Source organism: Aphelocoma coerulescens, chromosome 17 (assembly GCF_041296385.1).
Source record: "Aphelocoma coerulescens isolate FSJ_1873_10779 chromosome 17, UR_Acoe_1.0, whole genome shotgun sequence".
Lineage (NCBI taxonomy): Eukaryota > Metazoa > Chordata > Aves > Passeriformes > Corvidae > Aphelocoma > Aphelocoma coerulescens.
The window spans coordinates 656,114-675,673 of record NC_091030.1 but is presented as its reverse complement, the minus strand read 5'-3'; the positions used below and the strand labels follow the sequence as shown (position 1 = coordinate 675,673).

Below are 19,560 nucleotides of genomic sequence, written 5' to 3'. Positions count from 1 at the left end.
TATCTCAGCAGAAAAACACAAGTGGAATTTGATTTAAGAGTTGCCAACTCTGGCGCAGGGTTTATTTTATATTCAAGTTACATAGCCAAGTTTTGTCAAGACACCAAATCCAGAACAGGTTCCAGCTCCAGGCACTTGAGTGTTTTATTTAGATCAGCAGAGCCCAGCCCAGCCCAGCTGCAGGAATTGGACAGGGCTTTCAAGCCTTGCAGCACAGCCCAGCACTGCACTTCCCAGCCAGCCCTTTCCCCTCCAGGCCTCTCCCCCAACCCAGAGCTGCTCTGACAGTGGATTTCCACAACTGCCTCTTCTCTGTGCTCCAAGATCCCACCTTGGATTTAAGGCTTAAGAAAAGTGCCTAAGGCATCTGGCCAAGAATGGTCAGGTCCATAGGGTATTGGCTGTGGAAGATGGTGGTCCTAACTCATGGTGTTATCCCATGAATCCCACTGCAAAGTGGTTCCAAAAGCCTTTGGAAAGAGCAGCATCTCTGGCTGGTGGAGATAAGGTTATGTGACCTGAGGGCCTGGGGAACAGGGCTCTGCCCCCTGCTCCCAGCCAGCCACCCTTGGCTTTGGGAGTGAAGCTCAGCCTTCCCAGCCTAAACACGAGCAAAAAGGGAGAGGGGATGAAGACTTCCAGCCAGGGGAACCTCCTCCCACCCAGAGGAACATCTTCCTACCCAGAGGAGCTGACACATGGACAGTTCCCACAGCCAAACCCCAGATCACTCTCCCCCTGCTCTCTGCTCTGCACAGACACATCTTTGGCAGTGTAAGCACAAGGTAAAAATGCCAGGTCTGGGAACAGGCTGTAGGAAATGCCATCACTGCTGGAGCTGACCCCAGTGTGGGAGATATCCACTGTCCAGGTACAGCAGAGCTCCTGGCTGGGGCCCAAATGAGCTGGGACCAGTGTCTCCCACCCCTGGGGGTGTAGTCAGGCAGAAAAAGGCTCCTGTTTGCTATAGGAAGCCACAGCTGGTCTGGGTAGCAAAGCATTTGGGGAAGATGCCAGTCTTGCCATTGCAGTGTCCTTCCAGCCAGTCCTCGTTCACTGGAAAACATAAAGGAATAGGAATGAGCCCTGGCCCATATGAGTGGGGTTAGTGAGAGTTTTCATGGCTGGAATCTGAGCAAACCCAGTGCAAGCCTGTAACTCCTGAGAGTATGAACCTGAGACAGAACTGGAGAGGCCACATTTTCCCCAGTCCATCCCCAGGGGAGACTCCAAAAGCCTGGCCCAGCAGCAGGACTGGAGAGCTACCTTCAGAGAGGATATCCAGCACATCTCCCTTGCTGAACTCCAGGTCCCCTGGTCCCTGTGCCAGGTAAGAGTGCTGAGCCAGCATCCGGTAGAGAACAGGTCTGCCCGAGTGGGAGTCCGAGTCCTGGAGGGAAAAGCTGGCATGGAGGCTGCAAGGCCAAGCAGAGGCTGGAGCCCAGCCCAGCACAGACGCTGTCCCAGCCCACGTACCTGGCAGCAGAGCGTCAGCCTGCCGTCCGTCAGCTGCTGCCACACCTTCCCCAGGTCCTCCTGTCCCGACACTGTCCCCAGCTCTGTGCCATCTGGGAGCCTGTAGCTGCAAGGGTTCATTAATGCTGACCAAATCGTCTCCTCTAAAGCCAAGCCTGGAGGCGAGCCCAGCCCTCTGCCACCCTCAGTCTTCACAGTCCCCTTTGCAGGCCAGCTCTGAGCTTGTCCCCTTGCACAGTGACATGGGGCCACCCCACCTGCTCAGCAGGCAGAAATGGCACTGTGGGGAGTCACTGTCACCTCCTCACACACTAACTTGAGGGAAAGATCCTAAACTCTCCTGAGGCTACTGTGTGTCCCAAGGGGTGTCACAGACAGGGAGACCCCACCCCAGGATCTTCTGCCTGACTCGCAGATTGCTCTGCATTGATCCGTGTTACTGCAAAGGCTGAGCCGAGCAGGAGAACACCCAGTATGCAGCAGCTGCATCTACACAGTTTTTCCTTCTGTTCCCCTGTTTTCTTGACCATGGTACAGTTTCCTAGGAAAGATCCTTTAGGCTTCCAAGGCTCATAGAATGACAGAATCATAGAATGGTTTAGCTTGGAAGGCCCTTAAAGATCATTTAGTTCCAACCCCCTGCCATGGGCAGGCAATCTTTCACTACACCAGGTTGCTCCGAGCCCCATCCAATCTGGCCTTTAACAGCCCCAGGGATGAGGAGTCCACAATCTCTGTGGGCAGCCTGTGCCAGGGCTTCACCACTCTCATATGAAATAATTTCTTCCTAATATCCCATCCAACCCTGCCCTCTGTCAGTTCAAAGCCATTCCCCCTTGTCCTGTCACTCCATGCCTTTGTCGTAAGTCCCTCTCCAGCCCTCCTTGAGCCCTTTATGTACACTGGCAGGGGGATTACAGGAGGAGCAGCATGTGCTTCACCACGGGGATCAGCTGCTGCCTAACCCAAACGCCGCGGTGAGGTTTGCCCTCGAGGCAGACCGTGTGCTCACATCTCTGCTGGATCTGGGCCTTCAGCCCTGGATAAACGTCCCCAGGAGCCCAGAGGCAGCTGGACGCGGGTGTCCTGAGGGCAATGGCTGCTGCCCCATCACCCCCACAGCCCGTACCTGAGCGTGCCCCGCTGTGCCAGCTGAGCCAGCCGGTCCCGCAGCAGGGCCCGCAGCGCCGGCAGGGCCGGGGGCTCGCCCGCCCGCAGCACCAGCGAGCCCTCGCAGCGCGCCCGCAGCACCGCCGGCCTGGCCGCGCCCGGGGAGGCCTCCCCGCGCCTCGGGGGCACCTGCGGGGACACAGCGTCGGTCAGAGCGGAGAATCCGAGTATCCTGAGCTGGGAGGGACCACCGGGATCGTCCAGTCCAGCTCCCGGCCCTGCACAGACCCCCCAACAATCCCAGCCTGCGCGGTGTCCAAATAGGGGGGGAAGGGACAGCGGGGTTTTCAAAGACAACTGCCTCTTGCAAAGTGGGGTGCAATGCGTGTGCACAAGAACTCTGATGTGTTTGGTGCTCCTGGTGCCTCGGAGGGTGGCAACAGGTCACCCTTGGGCTGTCTCACAAAGTGGGATGGTTGTAAACTGGGAGGAAAGACCACGTGGGGGCTTCTGTTCAGAATGGGAAAGGAGGAAGGTTTTTCCCTAGTGATTTGGGAGCAGCTCAGGAATTTTGGGCAAGAGTCTTACACTTTTCACAGCCCTGGTCTCCTGAGGCTGTGCCAGCTTCAGCCTGTGGAACACCTCACCTTGGAGTCCATGTGGGCACTGGCATCACTGGCAGAGGCATTTTCTCCCCCAGGAGGATCTGCAGAGCAGAACAAGGGTAGGGGAACAGCCATGCAGTCAGCAGAGGCTGCGGTGGGGCCACCACCTCCCCACACCCCCCAAAGAGCAGCGTTTGGGCACAGCCTCACCCACTGAGGGCTCTGCCCAGGGATCACCTGGCTTCTGCTTCGCATGGAGGCGGCTGGGAGGCACCTGGGCAGGAGGAAGCGGAATCCCAGTGCTGTTTTTCTGCAACAGAACAGCATCAAAAAGGAGACTGCAGAAAACAGGGGAGCTGGACAAGGCTGGTGTGTGACAGGCTGCAGCCAGCTGCAGATTTGTGGGGGTAACCCTGGGGAGAGCCCCACGGAGAGAAGCTCATGGAATGGTTGGATGAGGTGCAGCACTCAGGCTCCTGTGGGCAAAGGTTTGTGGACACTTCCTTGGCCCCCTGCTCCCTGCTGGGTTGGTGGTGGTTACTCACACCATGCTGAGGCCTCTCCCCACCTGGGCTGGTTCACAGTGACACATCCATGGAGCAAATGCCCAAGTGTGTGCCAGGGATTCATTTGGAGGGGGAAAAAGAACAATTTAAAAAGTCATAGCAACATCAGAACAACCATGTGCTTGAAAAATCCCTCACAGGAAATGGGGGGCTGAGCTGCACCTTTGCACACTGGGCTCAGATGGAAAATGATTGGGATTATGCATGGCTGTGCCCGTGGTGGAGCTGGGAGATGAAGTTCTCCCGAGTCAAATGGATTTTTCCTACTCCTAACTCTTCTGTTTTTCCCATATAAGAGCACCTGGTCTTCTGTCAACAGTCTCAGTGTTTCATACTCTCCAGTTGTCCTATCCCGTGATAATCTTACAGATAAATGTCCCAAATGTATGACTTGGTCCCTCCCTCCACTTGGTTGCAAGGTTGCCAGCTCACCCATTTATCCATCCTTGAGGCAGGCTCCAGGAGAGAGCTCGGGATGTGCAGCTTCTGCAGAGGGACACAGAGCAGAGCAGGGTGGGAGAGGAGCCCAGTGACCCCAGCCCAGCCCCAGCACTGCCTGTCACTCTACGGCCACCCCGGTGTGCCCAGGGGAGCCGGGGTCACCCCCAGCCACCCCAGTGCCCTGTGCTCAGAAACTGCTGGACAGAATCCAAGGGTCCTTCTGCAGCTTTTCCTGCTGGGAGCAGAGCTGCTGCTGGAGTGGCTGCAGTGGATCGGGCCAAACACCCACCCTGCTCCCAGGACAGATGCTCAGGCAGAGAGCAGCAAGGATGGCCAAGGATACCAGTCCAGCAGCATTTCTGCATCTTCTGACAATCACTGCTGCTCATTTCAACTCAGCACTGCAATTTTTTGCTTACAATGCTTTTTTTTCTGTCGAGAATCTATTTTTATTTTTTCTACATTGAATTTCACCCAGCACTTCACTGAGCAGTCAACCAGCACATCCAAATACTTGTGTAACTGTTCCCTGTTAGTTCCAGATGCTTCAGGCTCTATCCCTATTCCTATGTCACTTAGGAATATGCGAAATGATGATGCCACAGACGATTTGCTGTGGGGATATCTGTTCTTTTTAAAAATGAAAGAAAGAAAAACCTGTTCATTTATTACCCAGCCTTTAATTCTGTATTTTTACCAGTCCTCAGAGAGCTGCCTCTCTTGCTCAAACACCTCACTGGTTTATAGTAGTCTTATGAAGAATCTTGTGACTTTTTTTGAAAGATAGGCAGGTAATACATTCACTGAACCCAGTCCAGGTATAAAATGGCTTTTTCAAAAACTGAGGTAGACAGGTGAGAAATGGCTTCTGCCAACAAAAGATCTTTCATGTTGTATTTATCTGTTTCTATTCAGCCTGTTTACCCTACTGCTCCCTGGCCTGCAGGAAGATGTCAGCTTTGCTGGGCTTTAAGTCCTTAGGTCTTCTCTAGAGCCCTTCATAAAACCTGCCTGCACAGTTGAAACCCTCCCCAAAGCTTCCCAAAATTCATTTAACAGAGGCACTACAGACCAGGTAAGGACCAGCCCATCTCCTCTGCTCCATCAGAGCTCTCAGGGGACAAATCCTGCTCTAAATGGTGGGCCTTGGTGAGGTCTGGTGTCCTACAACTCCACAATAGGATCCCCTATGGTGGAGAGCCCGAAAGCCACCCCTGTGGATCTACAGAGGTGAATGGCAGAGGCTGGTGAGAGCCCAGTGCCAGGAAATCTGGGGGGTGTGGAAAGGAGCTCCTGAGCTCCTGCCCTGCCCTGCAGGGTGGCACAAGGACTGTGCTCAGGGGGCTGCATCCCCCACCTGCCCATGGGGGCTGTGTCCCCTACCTGCCCATGGGGGCTGTGTCCCTCACCTGTCCATGGGGCTGTGTCCCTCACCTGCCCATGGGGGTTGTGTCCCTCACCTGTCCATGGGGGCTGTGTCCCTCACCTGTCCCCGGGGCTGTGTCCCCCACCTGCCCATGGGGGTTGTGTCCCTCACCTGTCCCCGGGGCTGTGTGCCCCCCCCGTCCCCGGGGCTGTGTCCCCCACCTGCCCATGGGGGCTGTGTCCCCCACCTGTCCCCAGGGCTGTGTCCCTCACTTGTCCCCGGGGCTGTGTCCCCCACCTGTCCCCGGGGCTGTGTCCCCCCCCCGTCCCCGGGGCTGTGTCCCCCACCTGTCCGTGGGGGCTGTGTCCCTCACCTGCCCATGGGGGCTGTGTCCCCCACCTGTCCCCGGGGCTGTGTCCCTCACCTGTCCCCGGGGCTGTGTCCCTCACCTGTTCCCGGGGCTGTGTCCCCCACCTGCCCATGGGGGCTGTGTCCCCCACCTGTTCCCGGGGCTGTGTCCCTCACTTGTCCCCGGGGCTGTGTCCCCCACCTGTCCCCGGGGCTGTGTCCCTCACTTGTCCCCGGGGCTGTGTCCCTCACCTGTTCCCGGGGCTGTGTCCCCCACCTGTTCCCGGGGCTGTGTCCCTCACCTGCCCGTCGTGGATGGCCGTGGCCCAGCCGTCTGCCCCTCTGCTCAGCACAAACACCAGGCTCCCGGCCGTCACCTCTGGCCCCGCCGGCTCCTCGGGGCGGTACCGGGACACCACTCGGTGGTAGCCGGACTCGGCATCCCTGCGGGGAGAGGAGAGCACTGCACCGGCCTGGGGCGCTGGTGCTGACGGCTCTGAGCCACCACACTGCACCAACCCCAGTGGCACGGGCTCTAAGCTGGGGGTGTTGGGAAATCGTGATTTCCATTGCTGCTCCTCGGGGAGAAAAAAAGCAAAACTGGGAGCAAAAGGGGCTTGGGAAACACTGATTTGCCAAATGCAGCTGCATTTTCATTGTACTGATAAACACTGTCAAGATCAAAACAATTATTCAACTCAGCCCTGAAGTATTGCTGGTACAATATCACCAAAACAAATTCCTTCCTTGGGGTTTGAACATGATTTTGGCTCAAGACATTAGGGCTGGTAGTGAGTATTTGGAATTGTCCTGGGAATTACGATGGGAAAGCTGAACATCCTCTGCCACAGACCTGGCATGTCCCACAACCTCTCTGCTTCCATTCCCCAGCCATGCCACGATCGATGCCTGTCTCCCAAGACTATTGAATCAAGTCCTGCAAACTGCCCAGAGGCTCTTGCAGGGATGCAGAGGACCTGCAGTGTCCCTTGCAACCACAGAAGCCTTTGTACGTTTGTTGTTCACTCCACCCCTGGTGAGAAGTGGGCGTGGAGCCCTCGGAGTCTTCACACAAAGACTCTGGAGAACAAAAGACTTTCTGAACAGTAGTGAGAGAAGGGTTAGACCGAGGTGGGACTGAGCACTCACCGCAGAGCATCGGGACTGGGTTCATAAAAGCCCTGTTTCTGTGGGAGAAACAACAGGATCTGTTTGTAACAGTGCCTCCTGCAGCAGCAGTGCCACCTTATCTCCTGACTCAGCCATTTCATCTTTACTCTTGACCCCATTTGTCACTCCACAACACCGAGAAAAAGTCTGCTGCTCCACATCTTACCAGGATGCGTCTTCTCTTCCTTCCCCTCCCTCTTTATCTCATCAGGAAGTAACAAAATCTCTTCCCTCTGCCCTGGTTCCAAGGAACTCCCAGCACAGTGCAAGGCAGCTGTGCTCACACGGACACATTTACTGAAGTGATGAGCAGAGACACGCTGAGCACAGCAAAGCACTGCTGTTTTGACATGGTGAGGAGTCAAAAAATGCCTCTTTAAAGGGCTGGAGATTCCCATCACTGAGTGCCTTACAGCTGGTGCTGAGCCTGGCTCTGAACACCCCCATGGATCCAGGCTGGTATTGCACTGGTTTTTCCAAGAATCCACTCCTCCCCTGATGGCGTTTGGATCTGAGCCCCCTTCTGGAGCTCCGTGACAGCTCCATTCCTCCTTTCACAGCCCTGTCCTGCTCACCTGAGGCCTGAGAGGCTCGAAGCCAATGTACTCATCGTTGGGAATGATGGATGAGATCACCTGTCAGAGAACAAAGCAATGAGTGAATCTAGGCTGCACAAACAGACCCCCAAACTTCATCCAAGATTATCTGCTCAGACCCGTTTCCTTCTGGCATCCCAAGGTCAGGCAAAGTGTAGAGCTGTGCACACAGTGGGAGAGGCAGAGCTGCATTCCCAAGACAGCTTCAACCATTTGTGTCCCATTTTTTTCAGTCTTTCCAAGGTTTCTTTAAAAGTATGTGAATTTATTACTTTCCCTTTCCTTTATTCGTTTTGGAGCTCTCTGTCCTGACTGCACTGGTCACAGAAGGGGTCAGAGAAATTCTCTGCTGCCTTGAATTAAGGGATGGGACAAAGCATTTGTCCTCCAAGTGCCCACCTGTCCCACTGGGAACACAGGACTGAGCAGCAGCATGCTGGGACAGTGTGCCCCTCTTAAAAATATCATTGTCAGCAAAAGGGCAACCACAGGTTCCCAGAGAACCTGCTCAGCCCTTTCAGACTTTAAAGTGACCAAGACTGGGAAGGTATTTTAGTGCCAAAGTGCACTTTTTGGCAGAAGGGGTGGCAATTCTAACAAATTTTGGCTTCTGTGTCCCAGCTGCCTGGACTGGCTGCAAGCACTGCCCATCCTGCTCTGGGTCCCCCCACATCACTGCTCTCTGGAGATGGCAGAGGCAGGATTTTTTCTGCTGCTGTTAATCTTGACAATTATGTGCCTGTTACCTTGGGTTTACCCAGGAAATCTTTTGAATCCAGCTGCTCAACTTCCTTCTTTCGTGGTCTGAAAAGCTCCCCGAGAGGAACCAGCATGGGCTCTAAAAACAGGTGGTCCTGGGGTGGGAAAGCAGGTAAAGGAAAAGCCATCAATTCACACTGAATGAAACATCAGAGCACTGAAAAGCAAATACAGCTCAGGTGTGCAAGAGCAGCTCCAGGAAGACATTGGGGCAAAAATTCGGCTGTGACCTCGACAAAGGCCACTCAGGCTCCATAAAAGCAGGAGCAAACTGAGAGCTCAGCAGCCCCTCACCAGTGTGGAGGCAAGGACTGACACTGCTGGAATGGGGTGGGTGGGAAGGGTGCAGTGCAGGAAAGTTTATTAAACAAATCTTCTAAACAGCTTTTCTATTTGACTTCAAATGTTTTCTCTGTTCAGCCATTGAGTAGCCTGCTAATAGCAAATATAAACAATACACTGGAAAAACACTAATGTGATGCCAGAAGAGATGGTCAGATTAAAAACAAAGCACGAAGGTAGCAAACTAATGAATCCTTCAGGAAGAGTAAATCAGAGATTTGCAAATTTTTCCAGATCATAAAGGAGTCTAACAGGAAACTTTTACTTAGAAGCAGCCCTAGAAACATTTTCACACCCTACTTAAGCTCCAAAAGTGATTGACATCAATATCTGAGCTTCCACCAATTGTTCCTGAGGCCAAAGGGACTCAAAAAAATTCAGCCAGTGCCATGAAAAGGGAGACTCTCCAGACCTGCACTTGGAACACTGCACAAGGCAACTGGTTTTGCAGGACAAGCACAAATGGAACTGAGCTCCTGAACATTAGGGACGGGGAAGCAACATCCCCAGCCTCAGAGGTCATCCCAAAATTCTCCACTATGGTGTTTCTGGGCAGTGAAGCACCTGGCACCGATGGAGTTCCTCGATCACCTGAGGCACTGGATCAGCAGAGCACCAAGTGCAAATGGCTTAGACTGTGTTAGCAGGTGGCCAGGCAGGTGGGTGCATGGCAGGAACACTCAGACAGACAACTTCCAGCACAGATCCCTGAAGGGAAACCCGATGCACGCCCAGGAACTCACAGAGGTGGCCTTACCTGCACCCGCTCAAGGGCCAGCTCCAGGATTGCTGTTCTTCTTTCAGGTCTCCACACAACAGCCTTCTCTAGGGTGACTCTGGCCTCTTGCCACTGCTGCAGGTGGCACTGCACTGCTGCAGTGCTGTACAGCACCTGGAGTGGGCACAGGGAAGGGACTCAGAGGGCTGGGACCAAGGGACACCCAACACATCCTGCTGAACTCAGCCCAGAAACGGGGACAGGCACTGAAACACCACAAATACAGCAACAGGAGAGGTGCTCTGAGCAGCATAGCTGGGAAAATTTCACAATCAGAAAGCAAAAAGATAAAAACTTGGGTGTGCTGGAGGTGCTGGTCAAGGTGAGGAGAGACATGGGGACAGGTGAAGACTCTGGTACCACACATTTTAAATCTGATCCTTCCTGCATCTGAAAGGCCAGGAAGCTTTTCTTGGTTTCTTTCTGCATGCAAATAGGTAATGGCTTTTTAATTGACTCCCTGTCACTGCAAAATAACTGAATTGAAACTACTTCGTGTTGCAGTGGGCTGTGAATGTGCAAATTGTCAACTGTAGCTTGTCACCCTTCAGCAGCATGTCAGTGTGTTCCTGGGGAAGCGCAGGCTGTGGGAGTGTTGCAGACAGGGTGTTGGGGAGCTGGGGCCTATTTTGAGAGTGGGAGATCTCTCCCTGTCACTGGCCAGCACTTGGTGTGTGGGAAAGCTGCTGGGCCCCAGGCAGAGCGCTGTCAAACAGCTCCTTATCTCCTGTGATAGGGTTATCAGCTGGGAATTGAGGTGTGTACCTGGCTGCATGCCCTGCCCAGGACAAGGCTGGAGCTCACAGGATGCTTTTCCTTTACTCCTTAATCATGGCAGTAGAAGACTCTGTTTGGGAGTGTGGGGAATGGCAACCCTGAACATGTACAGGAACTGCAGGGATGGGCCCTCCTGGGGAGGCGAGGCAGCAGCTCTCACTCTGTCAGAAGTGCTACAGCCTTGCAAGAGGCAAACATTTCTGGGTTTGCAAACCCTGCATGTATCTCCCACGAGCAGATCAGCTGCAGCACGTGAGAGGCCACACAGGGGGAAAGCTGATGGCGCAATTCTGCTGGAAGATGATGTTTGTGGATTTTGAAGAATGAGCTCCAGGTAAGAATGAGATCCAGCTGAATCAGGATGCTGATCCCAAGTCTGGAGGGCCAGCACGGTGCCAGCACTGGTGATGCCTGGAGTGAGGGGTTGTGTGTCCACAGCAGGAAGGGCCCAGCCTCCTCAGGACACTCCTGAGCCCTGCCCCTTTCCCAGGGAACTGCTCACTGCCAAGAGAAAGCAGCTCCGTGGCACTGAAGCTGTTAAAGCCAGGGAGGTCTGGGTAATACCACGGATGCCAGGGATAGCTTCCTCCTGCCAGGTATAAGGTGCACGAAAATTGCCCGAGACGCTTGACTGGAGTTACACAATGACTCCTCACTCTCACGGAAGTAAGGAGTTAAATCCTCCTTCCTGTATCCGCCTTTCAATCTGTGCCTGTGGACTCAGAAAAAACTGATGACCCCTTCCAGTAAAGGACAGTTTCTAGGAATCCTTTACATATGTCCAAATATTACAAAAATTTACAGTCAGTGCACATTTTGAGCTTCCTTGAACAGGATGTGGCAGGTTGGCTCTGTGTGGCAGTAAGAGGTGCAGGATGAAGCACTACAGGGACAAACAGGGTGTAAGTTCAGGCACAGAAGGAATATTAAGATCAGTTGCTGCAGCTGGAAGGAGGCTTCCACGCACCTGAATTTCCCAGAGCCTGCATTATGCATCAGCTCTGTTCTCATCTGTCAGTGTTTCAACCTCTCTCAGCTCTTAGAGCTGAGGAGCTCACGAAACTGATGTGTATTTACATGCATGGAAGTGTAAATATTACACAGAATCCCAGACTGGTTTGGGTTGGGGAGGACCTTAAAGCTCCCAGTCCCATCCCCAGTTCCTTCCATAGACCAGTTTGCTCCAAACCCTGTCCAACCTGGCCTTGGACACTTCCAGGGATGGGGCAGCCACCACTCTGTCTACATATAGAGAAGATAAAAAACCCTCAACATACAAATTCCTGTGCACCTCCTCTGAACAATTATACCTTTCAAACTGCATCATTTGCTAAACTTTCCAGAGACTGTGTTGGTTTACAACTTTTATGATTAAGTTACTTTTTAAAAAGTGCAAGCAGAATTTTTTTACGGTTCTAATGTAGTTTCTTGAAAAAGTCTTGTGTCACTAATGCCTGCTACTGACACCCCCAACAGCGTGGAAGCATTGCTGAGCCAGGCTGACTCTTACCTCCCAGGCATAGAGGATGTGCCTCAGCCCCAGCTGCTTGTAATCGATGAAGGGATTTTGTCTGAGGTGACTGAAGGCCATGTGATAGTCAGAGAGAGCTTCTTCATACCTGCAACGCAGAGGTGGCACAGGAAACTGAGCCTGAAAAAGCTGGAGACTGTTAAAGAAGCTCAAAAATCACACTAGCAAGTGACACGTGTTCTGCTCTGCAGCCTGTGCAGGGAGAGCTGCACCAGACATGTGTCACCTTCGTAAAGAACAAAGATTATCCACTGCTGGGAGCTCCTTGCCTGTCCCAGCAGGCATCCCAGGAGGACTGAGGGCTGGAAACCTGGCTGATGGGGAGCAGGGAGGGCACACACATGGCCAGAGCATCAAAATTGAGAAACTTAAGATTTAGAACCTCAAAATTTAGAAATATAGAGAACCTCTGAGGATAAGGAGGGAATTTGTCTGAATTTACACCAGATATACAACTGAAATCCAAGCAGGTGCCCACTGAGGCTGCAGGTGGTGAAAGGAAGGGTCCAGGAAGGGTCCAGGAAGGGTTGCACAGTGGGCACCCGACCAAGAGAAGGTGCCCAGGTGGGTGTGGGTGGGTGGGAGCAGCTTCTGATGAAGGAAGGAGCCCGGGAGTGCTGGAGGCAGCTGCCAGCTGTGCTGCCCCTGCAGTGGCTGTGCTTGGGGCACGTTTGCTCTGCTGCTGGTGAAGCAGCTCCAGAGAGCCCTGCCTGGGGCTCTACCAGCCCCAGGCACAGCCCCTCCACTTGAGAAGCCAGAACTGCTCACTTTAACTCCCCCCCAGAAATAAAGACCGGCATTTTGTGGAGGTTAAGGTCTGGAAAATATGAGGTAAACAACAGGAAAGAAAATAACTGAACTCAAAGGTAAGATGAGATCTATAAAATACTTCACCCAGCTCGCTGAGGAGGATGTCACTGTGATTTAACTGTGATTGTGGAAACAATGAGTAATCAATCCCATGACACTTCTGGAGCAATCTCAGTATTTTATCAGTGAGACTGAGATCAGGCCCCCGAAGTCTGCTGGCAGGAGAGTGTGCAGGCTGCATTTTTAGGAAGGCCAGACTCATGTGAAGCCACACCAAGCAGCACAATTACATTTTTTTAATTCCCAAAGAAAATCTGAATGGCAACATAACATTGTGGCATCCAGGAGTCTCTCTGTGTGTGTGACAGCAATGTCATGTGTCAGCCACCCCTGGGGCCCCAGAGCTGTGCAGCTCTTATCAGAGATAAGACTTGCTGACCTGTGACAGGGTTTCCAAGGCCAAGCAGACCCTGTGAACCCTGTAATGTTGCTGGAAGAAGTGAATTTTGGAATCAAAGAATCATTTAGGTTTAGGAATAAAGCAGAACTGAAAGGAGAGAAGCCAAGACTGCGCTGGCCGTGCACTTCACTCACATTTCCAGCTGCAGGTGGACAAACCCTCTCTGGAAGTAGCCCACAGCCAGGGAGTTGTCCTTCGCAATGGTTTCATCGAATGCCTGAGGAGAAAAGCACAGGCACATCCCAAGGATCAGTTGGGATCTGTCCTGTCAGTGCCCAGGCACTCACACCCAGCCAGCCACATCCCAGCTGCCCTCACAGAGGCTATCCCTGGGCTCCTGCCCAGCTCCAAGGGGCTGGACACAGCTCCCACTCATCTTTTGGGTCTTGGCTCTGTGTGAGCTGAGCTTCAGGTTTTTACCTCTCGTTGCTACAATGGACTGGACACAAAGAACTGCATTGGCCATCTGGCTTCTTAAAATGGGAAAACTGTAGCCTGCAGCAGAGTTTGCCAGGACAGTGGGAGCAGCGGGACTGGCCATGCTGGGGAAGGCTGATGTGAGGAGTCAGGAAAGGGTGAGAGGGAGAAAGCTGCAGGGCTGCCCACAGTGGCCTCTAAGTCAGTACCTGTGCTTCAGGGTCACAGATAAACAGAGGTGAGTGCTCGCAGAGCTGGCAGCAGCTCGTGGTTCAGTGTGCTGGGAGAGCCGAGTGTCCTACTTCCCTCATCACTGCAGACACCACGTGGAGATAGCAGCTCCTGAAAGCCCAGCCTTCCCTGACTCTGCCTGCACAGGGACAGCACTGCAGGGTGAAACCATGTCTCCGTGACCCTGCACACACCTTGCTGGAACCGTCTGCCTCACTGGGCCATAAATGAAATAAAGTTGATCTACACAGAAGTAGAGCTGAGCTTCTTCCCAGTCGCTGCCCCTTGACTGGAGCTGGGAAGTCTCTCCTGGGCACCACTGCCATGTGCTCACTGTGCCCCAAACAGCCACTGCCCTGCCCAGGGCTCCATGGCGCTGCCCCAGCCCCTCTGGCACAGCCTCAGCTCTTCTTTATGCTGCTTGAGGAAAGGTTTAGCTGCATCTCCTCACTGCAGACAGACAGACGGACGCATGGAGGGATGTGCAGACATGCCAGGAGCTGTCACAAAAAGGCTTTTCCTCAGGGTACCTCCTCTCCCTTCCCAAGGGTGGTGGTTTTCCAGCACAGCAGCTTTGTTCTGGCAGTCTCCACCGCCAAGCAGCATTTTTGTACTTTCAGAATACACCCATCTCACGTCTAAATCCATGCCTACCGAACAGCTATTGGACAATCCTTTTCCTGCTTTGATTTAAAGCTACAATACATTTTAAATTTATTGTGCATGTCCAGTGGGTTGAGGTCTCCGCTTGGAATCAGGCTGCCTGAGCTCTAGAGGTGTGGTTTTCACATGATAATGAGCTAAGTTCACCTAAAGGACATGATTTTAACTGATTTAGCTTAAGCAAAACTTGAGGTACATTGCCAGATGCAGTTTCTGGTATCTAATTTAAGTACTCTCTACTATCTTGTTTCAAAATTATTCCGCAACACCTTGAAGTTTCCCACTTTTCTGGGTTTTCATAGTATTTAGAGAACCATGGAATCACAGAATCATTAAGGTTGGAAAAGGCCTCAGAGATCAAGTCCAGCTTCTAACCCAGCATCACCGAGTTCACCGCTGACCCACGGCCTCAACAGTCACATCCACCTTTTTAACCTCAACCTTTTTAACTTCTCTAATATTCACTCTGCCAGATCTTTTCCTTGAACCAATCACCCTCCAACACCTCCACTCGCATTCCCGCTGGACGCGGAAACGCTGCATTTCAAATCCAGTTTCAGCATCACTCCCTCCGAGACGGACACGGGGCAGCCGAGCCGCCCATCCCCGGACCCCCCCCGTTCCCCCGGTGCTCGCCCGGCCCGCTCACCCTCAGGGCCGCCTCGGGCCTCCCGGCCAGCAGCTGCACGCAGCCCATGTTGAAGCAGATCCTGGCCGGAGGCTCAGCGATGCCGCCGAAGGTGTCCAGGGCAGCGTCCCAGTGCCCGCGGTCCGCCGCCCGCACGGCCTCGTGCCAGCGCCGCACCAGCTCCCGGTACGCCATGGCCGGGCCGCGGGGCTCGGGGCTCGGGGCTGCGGGGCTGCGGGGCACGGAGCCGCACCTGCCGCTGCTCGCCCTCACCTGCGCCTCACCTGCCGGGGCGGGGCGGCCACCTCTGCCCGCTCCGCTCCTCCCCCGGCGGCGGGAGGGGACACGGACTTGGGAGGGGTGGAGAGGGGGGACATGGACCCCGGAATGGGACACGGAGCCCGGGAAGGGGGGACACAGAACCGGGGAGGGGCGGCACGGAGCCCGGGAGGGGACACGGACTTGGGAGGGGTGGAGAGGGGGAACACGGAGCCCGGGAAGGGGGGACACGGAGCCGGGGAGGGGCGGAGAGAGGGAACACGGAGCCCGGAATGGGACATAGACCGCGGGAAGGGGGGACACGGAGCCCGGGAGGGGTGGAGAGGGGGACACGGAGCCCGGGAAGGGGGGACATGGACCCCGGAATGGGACACGGAGCCCGGGAAGAGGGGACACGGAGCCCGGGAAGAGGGGACACGGAGCCCGGGAAGGGCGGCAGGAGCCGGCGGGGCAGGCCGGTGAGGGCGGCGGCCACACCTGAGCGGGTACTGGGGGGATGCTGCTCGCTGAGGGCACCACAGGGCACCTGGCCAGCCGCCAGACGCGAGCCCGCAGCCCCGGTGCTGCCGCAGCCAAAATACCGCTTTGGGAGCTTCTTTGAATGAAATGTTTGATGTAAATTTAACCTGAATGAAATAGTAAATGTTCTCACGGCCGTGTGCGGTGCGAGTTAACTACGGTAAGTACGGTAGGTGTAGCCGGCCCCGTGCTCTGGTAAATACGGTAGAGCCCCCCGCCCCCCGGTCACGCGCTGCCGCGGGCGACATCGCCCCCTGCCGGCGCTGCGCGGCAGTGCCCCGGAACAGGAGACCGGCGGGGGCGGGGCGCCGCGCACGAGACGCTCCGGAGCCGCTCGGGTTTGCCGCGCGGAGCGGCGGGGAAGGCTTTGAGCGACGGACCGTGGCTGTGGGCGCTTCCGGCCGGTGCCAGGTGAGTCCCGGGGGCGGCTCCGAGCGGGCCCGGGCGGGGCCGCGGGAGGGAACGGGGCCGTGCGAGACCCCGGCCCGCACGGGGAGCCCGCCCCGGCGCAGCGGACCTTGAGCCTCAGGCGCTGGAGGAGCGGCGAGCGGGCGGGCGCGGCGGGGCCGCTCCGGTGTACGCGCCGCGCGCCGAAATAAAGCCACGAAGCGGCTCCGGGCCTGCCGGGGCGGAGCGGGCTGGGCCAGGCTGAGGGGCTGGGCAGGGAGCCCGTGCGTGCGGGGAGCGGGGCGGAGGGAGCGCGGTCAGAATTACGGGGATTACACCTTCCAGCTGCCCGGAGCGGCGAGACGCGATCAACAGGAGTTACACGGGCTTGAGCGAGTTAACTCCAAGTTAACAAACCAAAGGAATCCGTGGCAGTCGGGCGGCGGTGGGTTTCAGTTTTAAACACCCTGCTACTGATTTGAAATGTTGTGGAGAATGGGAAAGAGGAGTCAGTGGAATTGGAAGTACCACGAGTGTTGTCCACACATAGAAAGATAAAACGTGTTTTAGGAAAAGAAAGATAGTTTGTTAGCGCGATGTCGGCAGCAGGAGTGGAATAAAATGAGCGGGTAAAATTTTGTGTGTAATTAGATGCTGCAGGTGCAATGAATGTAGAAATTAAAGGCTGAACCACATGTGCGTGGAAAGGAGATTCCCCCCACTGGTGTTCCTTCTTGGGAAGGGATTTCAACATCTAAATCAACTGATGAGTGCTTAGAACCACATACTTGCATTTTCTGAGGAACTGAACTCTAGTGCAGCCCAACAGGTTAATTAACAAAGGTGGTGGTGTGACACAGAGTGTAGGAATAACCTGAGGACAAACCCTGCCTCAGCTGTTAAATGGAAGCCGTGGATGAGTGGGACTCAGCTGCTCCACTGCCCACATCTTGGTTCAGTCACTGGCTGAGCCCAAGGCAGGTTTGTGACCTTTGCTGTTCGAGGTCCTGCTGGCACCGAGGGGAGCTGGGCAGTGACAAGGTGCTGCTGCTGTGGCTGGGCCTGACCTGCCTGCTTGGGTGGGCCCAAGTGGCAGGAGGATCTTGGTACCATGCCAAGGCTGGTGCCCAGGACAGCTTCCCACCACAGTCTGTGTAGTATGTCTTTAAATATGAATACTTTTTTTGTAGCTCTCTGAGGGTTCTTGGTGCTCTGACAGCCTCCTAAAGCAGCTCCCTTGGTAACCAGGGGCACTGGAGGGAGGGCTGGTCACAGAGGAACTGAGGAACAGAAATACATGAACAGAAACAGGGCATGTGCCAGGGGCTGAGCATCCTGCAGGTTCAGACGTTCATCTCTTAGTGAGTGAATGGGTAAGAAATTGATAGAGTGTTGGAGAAGCTATGGCAGATGTCAGTGAGAAAAGTCTGAAAAATTGTGCAGAAAACTGAAAGAAGGGGGTGTGTATACGTGGGATACTGGAAGTCTGGAAAGCTGTTTTCCCAGAGGATAAAAGTCTTTGGTTCTTTCGGAATCCATGTGGAGGCTTCGTGTTGCAATGTGCCCAAAAGGCATTAACTTGGGCCTGGCAGGTGAGAGTCTTGTCCAGGTGTTTGAGGTCAGGAGCAGGGTGTCCTTTTCCCAGCTGTGCTAACTGGGAGCTCCCTGCTGGGAGACCTGGGGCAGATCCTCTCTGTGGGCTGCAGCTGAAAATCAGGCAATAAACCCTGCTTATGTCATTACAGCTTATTCAGTCTCGGCTTTGCCACTCACTTGGGCTGTTGCTCTGGGCACAGCCCTTGGTGTTGGCTCTCAGCAGGAACAGTTTGAGGGTTAAGGCAACTGCTTCTGTCAAAGACATTTCTGTAGCAGAAGAAAAATTCATGTGTTGCTAATTCTTACAGAATAATAATCCTTGCAGTTTCCTGTGCGAGGAATAGGTGGTGGGGAATGAAGGTAGAGGCAGATGAAGTGTTTTGGAATCTGATCAGACCAGGAGCAGTTAAAAATCCTTCAACTTCTGTCTGATCACCTGTAACACAAGGGCTCTGTGCTTTCTCTGACCAGTATCCTGTGGATGAGGTTGTGTATTCCATGCACTTACCACACTGTGAGCGTGAAGAAGGAATTTGCTAATGAAGAAAAAGTAGAATAAGATAATGGAAGTATTATGCAAGGGGGAAAAATGTCTAATTTATGTTGTGTAAACATTTCAACAGTAGCAGCACAGAAACCGATTTGAAACTGACGTCTCAGGAGTGGTTCCTGTTGGTGTCCTGCCCTGGAGCTGCTGTTCCTGCAGGCTGTACCTGCCCCTGCTCGTCGTGGTAGTGACTGACTTAAAAAATGCATCAAAGCCTCTTTTTTCTGTCATAGTATTGCAGCCAAATTCTGTGTCCAGTGCTTCAGTCCCTGAGTCTGTTTGGGGGAGCGGAGCTGTGGGTGTGTCTGCACAGGTGAGCTCTGGCTCCTGTGGCAGGTCGCTGAGCTGGGCACTGCTGTGATCCTTGTCCCACATTACTGAGCCAGGGCGAGAGAGACCCAAGCGCCACAAGGATTTCATGCATATAAATAATTTCCTCTTTATGACATCTCCAGCTCTGCCAAGGATATGAGGGAAGGCCTCGAAGAAGTGTGCAGCTCCTCCCAGGGGCAGTGGAGAGGCAGCTTTGACCTCTGCTCTCTGTGACAGGGACAGCAGCCAGGGAACGGCTGGAGCTGGGCCGCTGGAGAGTTAGGCTGGATATCAGGAAAGGTTCTTCCCAGAGGGTGCTGGGCACTGCCCGGGCTCCCCAGGGAATGGGAGAGGAGCACCCTCATAGCACCTCATGATGTTAACGTTACAGTAAAGATGCTTAGCAAGAAGTAAAGAAGTTGGCAAGCATGCGAGAGGGGTTCAAGGAAGAATTTGATGCCTCCCAATGTCTGTCTCCCAGCCTGCACTCAGCCAGGCGCTTGCAGGGGGCCGTGGGGCTGAGGTGCTGAGTTGCCGGGTGTGCCAAGTGCTCACTGGCCTGTTTGCTTCCCCACAGCTCCTGGTGGCAGCGGGATCCCCCAGACACCGCCCAGCAGCTGACACCGTCACCGCCCTCCCTCGGGGTGAGTTTGCTGCCTGGGTTGAGTTTGCCTGGTCTGTTCAGAGGCTTCTGACACACATCTGGCAGGATGGGGGCAGTGCAGCTTCAGGAACTTCTGCCCCTTTGCGTTCTGTCTTGTAGGAGCTTGGGAAAGGATCATTTGCACCGTCTGCTCCCAGCTGGGGTGTTGAGGGACACTGAGTGGGATGCCTTGGTGCAGGGCA

At 54.4% G+C, this 19,560-nt stretch overlaps 2 protein-coding genes across 15 annotated transcripts in view; one reads left to right on the top strand and one right to left on the bottom strand.

Annotated features, from left to right (window-relative positions):
* Nucleotides 1-27: 27 nt before the first annotated feature.
* Nucleotides 28-15,337, bottom strand: NOXA1 (NADPH oxidase activator 1). Of its 4 annotated transcripts, none has more exons than XM_069031659.1 (15): nucleotides 15,096-15,337; nucleotides 13,270-13,352; nucleotides 11,845-11,953; nucleotides 9,537-9,671; nucleotides 8,425-8,532; nucleotides 7,658-7,717; nucleotides 7,062-7,099; nucleotides 6,215-6,356; nucleotides 4,190-4,243; nucleotides 3,402-3,501; nucleotides 3,234-3,292; nucleotides 2,606-2,775; nucleotides 1,477-1,582; nucleotides 1,267-1,390; nucleotides 865-1,056 (listed from the first exon to the last, which is right to left on the bottom strand). In XM_069031659.1, the coding sequence occupies exons 1-15, from the start codon at nucleotides 15,267-15,269 to the stop codon at nucleotides 965-967; spliced, it is 1,554 nt and encodes a 517-aa protein (XP_068887760.1). In that variant the 5' UTR covers nucleotides 15,270-15,337; the 3' UTR covers nucleotides 865-964. The 4 variants fall into 4 exon arrangements, with proteins under 4 accessions (XP_068887758.1, XP_068887759.1, XP_068887760.1 ...); XM_069031660.1 differs by having other exon boundaries at nucleotides 3,429-3,501; XM_069031657.1 differs by lacking the exons at nucleotides 1,267-1,390; nucleotides 1,477-1,582 and having other exon boundaries at nucleotides 28-1,056.
* An 830-nt stretch (nucleotides 15,338-16,167) lies between these two features.
* The window catches only part of EXD3 (exonuclease 3'-5' domain containing 3), a 214,431-nt gene continuing 211,038 nt past the window's right edge, over nucleotides 16,168-19,560 (top strand). For 5 of the 11 annotated variants that reach the window (XR_011155543.1, XM_069031645.1, XM_069031634.1 and 2 more), the window contains exons 1-2: nucleotides 16,168-16,283; nucleotides 19,292-19,358. The gene's annotated coding sequence lies outside the window, so the exon portion shown is untranslated. The other 6 variants (XM_069031636.1, XM_069031639.1, XM_069031638.1 and 3 more) reach the window with 6 other exon arrangements.

Excerpts from the sequence above, each read along its gene's own strand:
- NOXA1 (XM_069031657.1), bottom strand. The coding sequence starts at position 15,269 with ATGGCGTACCGGGAGCTGGTGCGGCGCTGGCACGAGGCCGTGCGGGCG. Across the intron at positions 8,533-9,536 it reads TGGCCCTTGAGCGGGTGCAG|GACCACCTGTTTTTAGAGCC; the intron begins GTAAGGCCACCT and ends TTCCCACCCCAG. Across the intron at positions 7,100-7,657 it reads TCGAGCCTCTCAGGCCTCAG|AAACAGGGCTTTTATGAACC; the intron begins GTGAGCAGGACA and ends TTTCTCCCACAG.